This window comes from Molossus molossus, unplaced genomic scaffold, assembly GCF_014108415.1.
Source record: "Molossus molossus isolate mMolMol1 unplaced genomic scaffold, mMolMol1.p scaffold_m16_p_20, whole genome shotgun sequence".
In the NCBI taxonomy this organism is placed as follows: domain Eukaryota; kingdom Metazoa; phylum Chordata; class Mammalia; order Chiroptera; family Molossidae; genus Molossus; species Molossus molossus.
Genome location: NW_023425356.1, coordinates 41222595 through 41234916, shown reverse-complemented (window position 1 = coordinate 41234916; position 12322 = coordinate 41222595). Strand labels below are relative to the sequence as shown.

The following is a 12322-nucleotide window of genomic DNA, read 5'->3' as shown; positions in this document are numbered from 1 at the left end:
TTCAATGGAAAAACTTAGAATGGAAATTTTATTTTAGTTTTATATTTTTATTTAACTATAATTGGTATAAAAGATCATATTTTGCGTATACAGTATAGTGAATGAACATTTATGTACCTTACAATGGAATCACCACACTAAGTCTAGTAATGATCTGTTACCATGCAAACTTACCACAATATCATTGATGAGTGGACATTTTAGTTTCTAAGTTGGAGACTTAACATACTTTTTGTTAGTCTTCTTTTTTTCTTTACAAACAGATCTGTGCTCTTCAAAGGGGAGCAAGGTTTTATTTTTATTAATTTTTTTTGAAAAATTTTTTTCTTTGATTTTTAGAGAGAGGAAGGGAGAGGGAGAGAGAGAAATATTGATGAGAGAGAACATCAGTTGGTTGCCTCCTGCATGCCCCCAACTGGGGATTGGGTCCACAGTCTGGGCATGTGCCCTGACTGGGAATTGAACCTACAGCCTCTTGGTGCATAGGTCGCCTCTCAACCACTGAGCCACACCCAGCCTGGTGAAAAAATTTGTTCGTCTTCTTAAACCCTAAATTACAGGGTAGTGTTAGGAACCAAATTCTGTATTTTAGAATGATAAATATTTAGTAGGTATATTTATTCACATTATCCTGAAAGTAGACACAAAATTTCTGGAACAAGGATAGGTTAATCATTACAGCAATATCTGCATCAGTTACCCTTTTCCCTGAGTCGTCTCCCCCCCCCCCCGCCCCTCTTTCAGCAATGCAGTGAGAACCAGATGTTCATTTGATTGGTGAAGAACCTAAAAAATATGAATCTGGGAGACGGTGTACTTGTTACTCACCTTACCTCCTGAGAGGTGGGGAGAAATGTTTGCTCCCTAATGTAAACACATTCCCCTTAGTTGAGAAGGGGAGGATCTTGGCTTCTTAATCTTTGGAATGTAAGTGAATTTTTCTGGTTGGGAGAAGATCAGACAAGTCTCAAAATTTAAGCCCCCTGGAATTTCTCCATAGTCTCATAGTCTCATCCCTCTTGAAATATAAACACATAACTTTTAGAGAGATCTGTTATCTATTCAGTTATCTTTGTGTTTTAAGACTTATCCTTTGAAGGACAGATTTATTTATTTTTTTGCTTAGAGCCCTAACCATGCAAGAACATAAAAATATTTTTTCTATGCATAGAAAATACACCCAACTGATAAATCTTTCTTTTGTTTTCCCTTTCACATGTTAATTTGAAGTGACTTTATTTTTGTTACGAACATGTGAAACACTGTTAAGATTGCCTAATTTGAGCTCCTTTGATTTAATCATTACCATTGTTCAGTTCTTCAGCAAACATTTATTGAATAGCTGCTATGTGCCATGCACAGTGCAAAGTAATGGGGTGTTAGGATTACTGTTTTAATTGCTAAAATAGGATCGTGATAAGCATTTTGCTCTACAACTTGCCTTTTAAAAAATCTTAATGTCTTTTGTGTACATATGTTGAATACCATGTCATACAGCTACATAGTATTCTCTACTATAGATATATAATTAGCCATATTCTTATTGACAGACATATATAGACTTTTAGGATTTTCTTGATATAAATAATGCTGTCAATTTTTGTACATATATTTATTGCATATTTGCATGTTAATTTTTGTTGTTAATCCTCACCCAAGGATATTTTTTAATCGGTTTTTAGAGGCGGGGGGAGAGGGAGAGAGAGGGAAACATCAATGTGAGAGAGACAAATCAATTTGTTGTCTCCTGCATTACCCCAACTGGGGCTGGGGATTGAACCAGCAACCCCGGCACATGCCCTTGATTACCTTGACTGGGGCCAGAGATCTAACCTGCAACCCTGATACGTGCCCTTGACCAGAATTGAGCCTGAGACCCTTCAGTCCACAAGCTAATGCTCTAATCATGGAGCAAATTGGCCAGGGCATACATGGTAATTTTTGTTGGATAGATTTCCTAAGAGAACTTCTCATCATGAGGTCAAAGCTTAAGCTTACTAAAATTTTTGACAGATGCTACTCTGAAAAGCGAAGATTTAGCCAGTACAGTACTATGAATATTATTTTTTGAGTTGGCTGAAGAGTGGATACGTTCTTTGGTGTATTCTCTTCATTAGCATCTAATTTTCAGATACTGTCTTTTCATTCATAACTTTATTGAAAAAAATTTTTTAAATCCTCAACGGAGGACATTTTTGCATTTATCTTCAGACAGAACAGGAGGAGGGGAGGGGAGAGAGAAACATCGATGTGAGAGGGATACATCGAGTGGTTGTCACCCACACAACCCCAACTGGGCTGGGGACAAACTGCAACTGAGGTATGTGCCCTTAGCTGGAACTGAACCCAGGCCTCTCTGGTTTGCGGGCTGATGCTCTAACCGATAAGCCAAACCGGCTAGGGCTTATTGAAATTTTAAAGGCTAAATAAATGGGATTATTTTAGAGTTAAAGGTACCTGTTTGTGTTAAAATACACCTTGTACTGAATTCTAGGAGCTGATGTGTCTACTGTTACACTTCTAAAGAACATAGATAAAATACTGACATAAATTTTTTCTTTATTGATTTTAGAGAGAGAGGAAGGGAGAGGGAGAGAGAAACATCGATGAGAGACAACATTAATTGGCCACCTCCTGCATGCCTCCCACTGGGGTTCAGGCCCACAACCTGGGCATCTGCACTGACTGGGAATCGAACCGGCGACCTCTTGGTGCATGGGTTGATGCTCAATCACTGGGCCACACCGGCTGGGCTCCATTACTTAATTATATGTTGATCAGAGCTAATAAATTAAAGAGTGCGGAATACAGTTCCATAGAGATTTCCATTATAGTCCTATGTGGCTTGATTAAATCAGTCTCCATGTCAAGGAGTACATTTCTAAAGCCAAATACTGTATATTGTGCATTAAATACCAAATCACTCTGTCCTGCATTAAATACCAAATCACTCTGTCCCCATAACCATGCCGCTGTACACTTCAGTGATTTGAGAATTCCTGTTTCTGCACATCTAACACCGGATAGTCAGTCATTTTAATTTTTGTCCATATCACAGACCATAAAAAGAGCATATTAATAGGTAGCATTGTTTTGATTTGCAATTTAGTGATTATTAGTGAAGCTAAGCAAAATTTAATTTTATTGGCCACTAGTATTTTTCTGTTAATTACCTGTTCATCATTTTGCCTGTAGTGAGTTGTTTTTTATATTTTTAAATTTTATTATTTTTATTTTATTTTATTTTATTTTTATGCATATAAGTTCTTTGGTTTATTTCTTCCCACCCCCCAACCCCTTTCCCTTTGAGGTTTGTCAGTTTAGCAACCAATTTGTACTTCTTAATCCCTTCACTTCTTTCACCCATTCCTCCAAACCCCCTCCCATCTAGTAACCAACAAAATGTTCTCTGTATCTATGAGAATGTTTCTGTTCCGTTCATTTTGTTTGTGGATTCCATTGTTGATAGATATGTATTCATTGCCATTTTGTTTGTTCATATATTTTATCTTTTTCTTCAAAAAGACCCTTCATCATTTCATATAATAATGGTTTGGTGGTGATGAACTCCTTTAACTTTTTCTTGTCTGGGAAAGTCTTTATATGGCCATCGATTCTAAATGACAGCTTTGCAGGATAGAGTAATCTTGGTTGTAGGTTCTTGCTTTTCATCACTCTGAATATTTCTTGCCACTCCCTTCTGGCCTGCAAAGTTTCTTTTGAGAAATCAACTGACAGCCTAATGGGAACTCCCTTGTAGGTAATAGCTGCCTTTCTCTTGCTGCTTTTAATATTCTCTCTTTGTCTTGAACCTTTTGCATTTTGATGATGATGTGTCTTGGTGTGGGCCTCTTGGGGTTCATCTTGTTTGGGACTCTCTGTACTTCCTGGACTTGTATGTCTGTTTCCTTCACCAAGTTAGGAAAGTTTTTTGCCATTATTGTTTCAAACAGGTTTTCGATTTCTTGTTGTCTCCTCCTTCTGGCACCCCCAAGATGCGAATGTTGGCACGCTTGAGGTTGTCCCAGAGGCTCCTTACACTATCCTCATTTTTTTGGATTCTTTTTTCTTTTTGCTGTTCTGATTGGGCATTTTTTGCTTCCTTATCGATGGTTTGCTCCTTGGATTTACATACTCTATTATTGAAGCTGTGTAAATTATTCTTTATTTCAGTTAAAGCGTCCTTCGTTTCTAACTGTGCATCGATCATTTCTGACTGGTCCTTTTTTATGCTCTTGAGGCCCTCACTGAGTTCATTGAGCATCCTTATAAGCAGTATTTTGAACTCAGCATCTGTTAGGTTGCTTATCTCCATTTCGCTTAGTTCTTTTCTTGGGATTTTGTTCTGTTTTTTCGTTTGGGACCTGTTTCTTTGTCTCCTCATTTTCGCTGCCTCCCTGTGTTTGTTTCTGTGTATTACTTAACGAGCAGTATGGAGCTAGCTGAGACCAGATGCTGCTCGTTTGAAAAAATTTAGGAAAACCTGAAGCAGGATCCAAGTCAGGCCAATCCTATTGTTAAGCAAGTACCAACAGCTTGGGTGGGCCTGAAAGTTGGGTGGGGCGGGGCAGGGCTACCAGTGTGAGCCAGGTTGCTGGAGTCCCAGATATGGTGGCTGTCTGCTGCCCCAGGGAAGGGCTCACCAAAGGAACAAAGGCCTCTTACAGCACGTTTGTCCCGGACAAAGCCCCCTCTCCAGCCCTGCTCCAGTGCCAAACAGCTCTTCCCTGTATGTCTCTGGTTCCCCTCGAGCTGCCTCCCCTCCAAGCTTAGAGGGAGAGAGTCCGATAAGTCCGTGCGTGGGCCCTTTAAGGAGCTGCCTGGGGCTCCAGCCGGGTCAGCTTCCCTGAGCCTCAGTTCCTGCTGGTTTTTCCAGCCAGAATTTATGGGGATTCTCTTCCTGGCACTGGAACCCTGAGCGGGGCACCTGGTGTGGGACGGGGACCCCTCAATCCTCAGGAAGGACCTTCCCAGCCGAGGTGTCCTCCTGATTTTTATCTGCCACACGTGGGTGTGGGACCAGCCCGTCGCGCCGCCGCCCCTCCTACCAGTCTCGATGCAGCTTCTTTAATTCCGTAGTTGTAGGACTTTCATTCAGCTTGATTTCAGGTGGTTTTGAATGATGGTTGTTCTGTAGTTTTGTTGTAACTTGGATGTGGTTGTGGGAGGACGCGATACTGCGTTTACCTACGCTGCCATCTTGACCGGAAGTTGAGTTGTTTTTTAAATTACTTTGGGGGAGGTTATGCATATTGGCCTTTGTTTATAATATATTGCAGATATTTTCTCCCTATCTGTTGCTTATCCTTTAAATTTTCTTATGACATCTTTTCTTGTTTTAATACATTTCTGAATGGTTATTCCTGGTTTATAGGAGATATATGGCTTTTGGGGGGTATGTTTTTCATTTGATTCTACTAGATTTTCTAGGTTATGTTATTTGTAGCTGATATATTTTTTTGGGGGGGGTACATACCCTTAGCTGCTAGGGCCTAGTGGGAACTGAACCTGGAACACTCTGGTCCGCAGGCTGACTCTCCAACCCCGCTGAGCCAAACCGGCCAGGGCTGTAGCTGATACTTTTGTCATTTCTTTTTCCAGTGTTTCTCTCTCTTTTTTTTTTTCAATCCTCACCTGAGAATATTTTTCCATTTAACTTCAGATAGGGAGGAGGAGAGAGAGAAACATTGATGTAAGAGAGACATATTGATTGCTTGCATCTCACACGACCCCAACCAGGGCCAGGGACTGAACCACAACCGAGGTATGCGTGCCCTTGACCGGAATTGAACCCACGACTCTTTGGTCAACCAGCCAGGGCTCTCTCTCTTTTTAAATTTTTGGTGGAGTTATTTAAGACTTTCACCAGAATGTTGTAGGGCAGTCTTGTTTTGCTCCTGACTTTTTAACAAATAGGAATCTTCAAAAATCTTGCTTTTGTGAACAAGTCCATTTGTTTTTGTATTTTGTTGTTTCTATTTGCTTTATGCTTTTATAGTGATCATTTCCCCCTTTAGGTTTATATTCTAATTTCTGTGTTCTTTTTTTTTTTTTTTTTTCAATCTTTATGGTTTTATTATTTAAAAATTGTTATATTTTTAAATAAACAATTTAAAAATGAGGGAGATTTTGCCCGGCCGGTGTGTCTCAGTGGTTGAGCGTCGACCCATGCACCAAGAGGTCGTCAGTTCAATTCCCGGTCAGGGCACATGCCCAGGTTGTGGGCCAGATTCCTAGTGGGGGGTGTGCAGGAGCGGCCAGTCGATGTTCTCTCTAATCGATGTTTCTATCTCTCTATATAAAAAATCAATCAATAAAAATTATTTTAAAAAAAATGAGGGAGCTTTCTCATTACACATCTCATATTTTTCAATAAGGTAGTATTTTCATTTTACTCACTTATGAAGAACTTATTTTCGTTTTAATTTCCTTTTTACCCATTCCAATATGGCTTTGCTCCTCTACTTAACTCCACTTGATTCTTGGGAAGAGCACCATTGTGGCCTCTCTGTAATCTCTCGTGTTTTTACCCCTTTACTTACCAACCACACTAACCTTTCTGTATTTTAACATGTCTGTTCCTTTGAAAGTTATTCTGTGACACCCCTATCTTAAATAGCTCCTTTTCTTCTTTTTTTTTTGTGGTACGTGCCCTGAGCGGGAACCGAACCCAGGACTCTCTGGTCCACAGGCCGACGCTCAACCGCTGAGCCAAACTGGCCAGGACGCTCCTTTTCTTCTTATAGAACTCAGTGCTCTTTCTTTGTATCTTTTGTATAGCACTTAAGAAAATTTTAATTTATTGTATGCATATTTGTCTTGTTTACTGCTCTTATTCATAGCACTTCATACAGTGCATGGGGTGCAGTAGATAATCAATATTTGAATGAGTAAATGAATGATAGATAATCTTATGAAAGAATTAGGTTGAGGAGAAATGGGCCTCTTCTTAGGCAGATCAATTCTGGTAAAAGTGCTTCAGGAAAATTGATAATCAGGAAATTAAATTATCTTAAAACTAACCAAGTTCTATATATAGCCCCCAGAAAGCTTTTATGTAATTGAGGAGAACATATACATACTCCACTTTCAATATCCGTAGTTAAATCATATAAGAACAGCATTGGTAATCAGTAATTCTTCCCTTTTATGTATCATTTAAGGTTCCTTTTTTTTCCTTTCTAAATGCCCTATCTCAGTCATTTATTTAAGTTTCATTGAAAAGCAAGCTCATTACAAAGTAGGCTCATTTATGGATATAGGAGAAAATATTAAGATATATTAAGTCATTTAAGTCACTGGGATAGGCATGTAAGAAACTATAATACAAAACAAGGAAGTCCCAAGCATGGGACATACTTTGTACTTTGCATCTACTTTTTTCTACTCAACCAAGTATAAACCTTTTTCCTCTGACTTCTTTCAGGATTTTTTTCTTCATCTTTACATTTCTATGATTTGAAAATTATATGCTGAGGTGTAGGGTTTTGGGGGTTTTTTTTTGTTTGTTTGTTTTAGCATTTATTCTGCTTGGTAATCTGCGCTTCCTGGAACTGTGGTTTGGTATCTGACTTTCATTTAGGGGAAATTCTCAGTCATTATGGTTTCAGATAGTCTCTGTTCTTTTCTCTCTTCGCCTTTTGGTATTCCCACTATACAGAAGTTAAAAATTTTGTAGTTCTCCCACTGTCTCTGGATATTGTATTCTGTGTGTGTGTGTGTGTGTGTGTGTGTGTTTCTTTTTTTCCATCTTTGTTCTTTTTGTGTTTCAGTGTTCGAGGTTCTGTTGGTATAGCCTCAGGTTCAGAGATTGTTTCCTTTACCTTATCCAGACTACCAGTAAACCCATCAAAGGCATTTTTCATGTCTGTTACAGTGGTTTTGAACTTCAGTATCTCTTTTTGGTTCTCTTTAGGATTTCTGTCTCTTGGCTTACATTGCTTATGTGTTCCTGTGTGCTGTCTCCTTTATTCATTAGAGCCCTTGGCATATTAATCATTGTTGTTTTAAGTACCTAGTCTGATAATTTCAGCATCCCTGCCATGTCTAGTTCTGACATGTGCTTTGTCTCTTCAAATTTTGTTTTTTACCTTTTGGTGTGCCTTATAATTTTTTTTAGATAGCAGGACATGATGCCCCGTGTAAAATGAACTGGTATGAACAGGCCTTTAGTAATAATGTGGTGAAGTGTGGGGAGAGGGGACAGGCTCTATAGTCCTATAATGAAGTTCCAGTCTTTCAGTGAGCCTGTCCCTTTGGACTGTGTGCAGTTTACAAGTGGTCTTAGTTTTTTCCCTCCCTCTCTCTCCCCAGTAGGTGGGGACAGGATGGCTAGAACAGGCAGGAGTTGGGTAGTTCCCTTCCCCAGGTCAGTTAGGTTTTGCATAATAGCCTTGCAGGTTAGGTTCTGGATAACCAGTTTTTCCTGAGTGCAGGGCTTGTTAAGAACAGAGTGACCATTTGGCTTAGCAGTTGGAGGTCTGCCTCAGACCAGTGAGTCGTGGGTTCAATTAAGGTCAAAGGCACGTACTTTGGTTGCGGTTCATCTCCAGCCCTGGTCAGGGTCATGCGGAGGCAACCAGTTGATGTGTCTCTCTCACATCAATGTTACTCTCTCTCTCTCTCTCTCTCCCTCCCTCTCACTCTATCTGAAGATAAACAGAAAAATATCCTTGGGTGAGGATTAAAAAGAAGAAGAATATGCCCTGGCCGGTTTGGCTCAGCGGTTAGAGCGTCAGCCTGTGGTCCGGAGAGTCCCGGGTTCGGTTCCCGCTAAGGGCACGTACCTTGGTTGCAGTTTGTCCCCGGCCCTGGTTGGTCGTGCGGGTGGCAGCCACTTGATGTGTCCCTTCACGTTGATGTTCCTCTCTCTCCCTCCCTCTCTATCTGAACAAAAAATGTCCTCGGGTGAGGATAAAAAAAAAAAAAGAATAGAGTGACCAGTGGCTTAAAGTGCTAGAAAGCAGATTTTGTCTCTTTGATAAAAGTTGAACTAGATGACCATGCTGTAGAGTCTGAAGTTTTCCTGATTTAATTCAAAGTTTTATGACTATGAATTTTTTAAAAAGTATTATTTTTGGTTAAGACAGTTTAATTAAGTACTTTCTGTGTGCCAGCTTTTGGGCATTCAGAGATCAGTGATAGTAGTCTCTCTTGCTTTCTAGGAGCGCATATTTATAAAATGGAGAGATTCTTTTTAATTTTTGAGGAGCCAGTGTATAATTTGTATCTTTTTTATTCTCAGGATTTACAGTTCCTAAAAACAACTTTTGAAATATATTTCCCTTTCAGACACTAAAATTGTTTTTCTTTCCTTTTTATTCCCAGCAATGTCTCAGGCTGTGCAGACAAACGGAACTCAACCATTAAGCAAAACATGGGAACTCAGTTTATATGAATTACAACGAACACCTCAGGTAATGTCGACTAAGGTAATTTAGGGAAATATGAGACATGTGTAAATTGGGATACATTTTTAGAAAATGAAAACTCGAAAGAACATAACTGATAACATATACAAGTAGTCTTGGCTTATGTGTGTTTGGTTGACACTTTATTCGTTTACTCAACAAATAATTTGTGTACTCTACCAGGTCCTAAGCTAGGCACTAGGTGAAGTGGTGAATAAAACATGTAGCACCAGCCCTTAGAGTTTTGCAGATATTAAATAAATATCCATAGAATTACACATTTGAAAGGTTGGGTAAAGGAAAAGTCCTCAGTGCTGTAATAAATAGGGGAAGTAGGGACGACTATTTTGAGAAGGTAAAGATGGGAAAGACTAGGGAGGAGGAAGCGGGCTTGAAGGAGATAAGCATACTTAAAACTGAACTAATTTTAAGTTTTTGATGCCTATAACACAGGCAGGCAGAGATGCCAACTAGGGGATCTGGGCTAAATATTAACTTTTAGAAATTGTTAGCACATTTAAAGCAATCTGAATGGATAAGATCACGTAGAGAGAGAGAGAGAGCCCAGAACATCATCCAGAGGAGCTTCAACATTTCGAAATTAAGTAATAGACAAGTAGCCAGCAAAGGTGACAGAGAAGGAACAGCCAGAGGAAAGTAAGGAAAAATAGAAGAGGGGGACAAAATCTAAGAGGAAGTAGTGTTTGAAGGATGAGGATGCGGTTATTGTCTTCAAACCTGTTGAGAAGATGAATAAGATGAACATTACAAAAAAATACATTATATTTGGTAATATATACTTGGTGGCTTTGACAAGAGATTCATTTGAGTAGATTGTGCTGCTGTCTTGAAGGGGGGAAAGTGAAAGTGCATAGGCAATTCTTCAGAGAAGTTTGGCTCTGCAGAGGAGCAGAGACATGGAGTAAAAGCTAGAGGGGAACACAGAAGTGGGAAGTTGTAAATTTTGTTTTCTTTATAAGATGTGAGAGCCATGTTGACCCCTTCCCCTATCTCTGACCCCCCGCCCCAAAGTGCATTATTCACATTTCTATGCAGCAACTCTGTGGGGATACTATTGTAGGCTGATTTAGTAGAGGAGAGATTGCGGAAGTCAGAACACATAGAATAGTCAAATCGGTGACATACTTGAGAAGGTAGGAAGGAATGTACTTTTGACAGGAGGAGGCACACTTTCTCCTTATAGCAAGAAAGAAGATGATTTATAAATATTTCATAGAGAAAAAATGAGAGAGTTTTTTTAAAAGTGAAATTTGAAGTAATGTATTAAATGTTCAGGTGGAGAAGGTCTGCAGATAGAAGAAAAGGTACAGTAGTGTAGTGAAAGGAGAAATGAGTTTGTTAAACCAATTGCTGAGCAGTGTCGAACACCCATTTGAGGCTGGTGAAGGTTTTAGTGAGATGTATCAGTCTGGTTGTGAGATTCACCCTGTTTTCTCCCCTCGGTGCTACATACCTGCACAGGTACAAGCATGGAGAACATGGTTGGTTGAGTATCCAGGGTTGGGATATTGCTGTGCAAGTTCTTTCTAATCAGGAAGAGGAGGACAGACTTAGTAGCTGAGTCATCATCATTCTCTGATTATTTCCTCATCAGAGGTTATAATTCCTAAATCAGAAGTTTGTGTATATATTAAATTAAGTAAAATAAAATGTAGACAGTGCTTTATGTAAAGAGGTTGAAATGTAATAGACACTTGATGGTAGTTACTGTAAATGTAAATATATTTTACTTGCATTCTTTATGGACAATATCTGTAATATCTATGTCTTTCCTTTGGAGTCATCAATATTTGACCGTGTAGAAAAAACAAGTATGGTGGAGAGGCAGTGGAAACAAGGAAGTGTCATTAGCATATGGGAAACACATTATTTCTACTTGCATCTTCCTTTTCAATATTAATTATTGGACCTCTCTTGTTATTCCACGGTAGCCAGTAATGGTGGCTTTAGAGCTAGGTAATTTATTCTCAGGGCCACCTTGTAGGAAGAATGGGTGGTGGTGGTGGAGAAGAGTAGGAGTCAGTAATCTCTCTCTAGCTGGGAGATGATGTGTACATTGGAACTCCAAATGCATTTTCTCACTGTAACAGTTTTTAGACCTGACAAGTAGGAATGCTAATACTTGTTATACTTCAGGTGTACTATGGCTTAAATCAGTTAGCCCAAGAACCTGACTACTTTATGTAAAATTTCGTCTGTGGACATACATGATGGCATGAAATGTATGGTTTACAATAGTCCCATCTTATCCATGGGGATTCCGTTTCCAGACAACTAGTGGATTCCTGAAAACATAGATAGTACTGAACCCTTTATATACTGTTCTTTTTTCCTGTACAAACATACCTATGGTAAAGTTAAACTTACAAATTAGCTAGTCTCACGGCTAGAAGATTCCTTCTTATAGCCCTTAGTAACCTCCGTATATGGTATTTTCTTTCCTTATTAAGAACTTTCACTTTTTTACTTAAAGAAAGCACTTTATTGCGTCTCTGTTATATCTGAATTGCCAGCATCACTAATCTTGTGCTTTGGGGCCATTAAGAAGTAAAATAAGGGTTATTTGAACACAGGCACTTAGATACTGAGACAGTTGATCTGATAACTGAGAAGACTTCTAAGTCAAGGGTAGCATATACAGTGTGGATATGCTGGACAAAGGGATGATTCACATCTCAAGTGGGATGGAACAGAATAATAAAAGATTTCATCATAATACAGAACAGTGCATAATTTAAAACTTATGAATTTTTTATTTTTGGAATTTTCCATTTAGTATTTTTGGACTGTGGTTGACTGTAGCTAACTGAAACCTCAGAGAGTGAAACCACAGATAACAAGGGCCACTGTGTTATCAAAATGGTATAATTTGCGATGGAAGAATTCTTAGG

At 39.1% G+C, this 12322-nt stretch overlaps 1 protein-coding gene across 1 annotated transcript in view; it reads left to right on the top strand.

Moving 5' to 3' along the window:
- The window catches only part of RNF2 (ring finger protein 2), a 45610-nt gene that overhangs the window by 22390 nt on the left and 10898 nt on the right, over positions 1-12322 (top strand). The window contains exon 2 of the mRNA XM_036273316.1: positions 9328-9416. Coding sequence (XP_036129209.1) covers positions 9330-9416 — 87 coding nt within the window. The 5' untranslated portion in view covers positions 9328-9329. The remainder of the gene's footprint in view (positions 1-9327; positions 9417-12322) is intronic.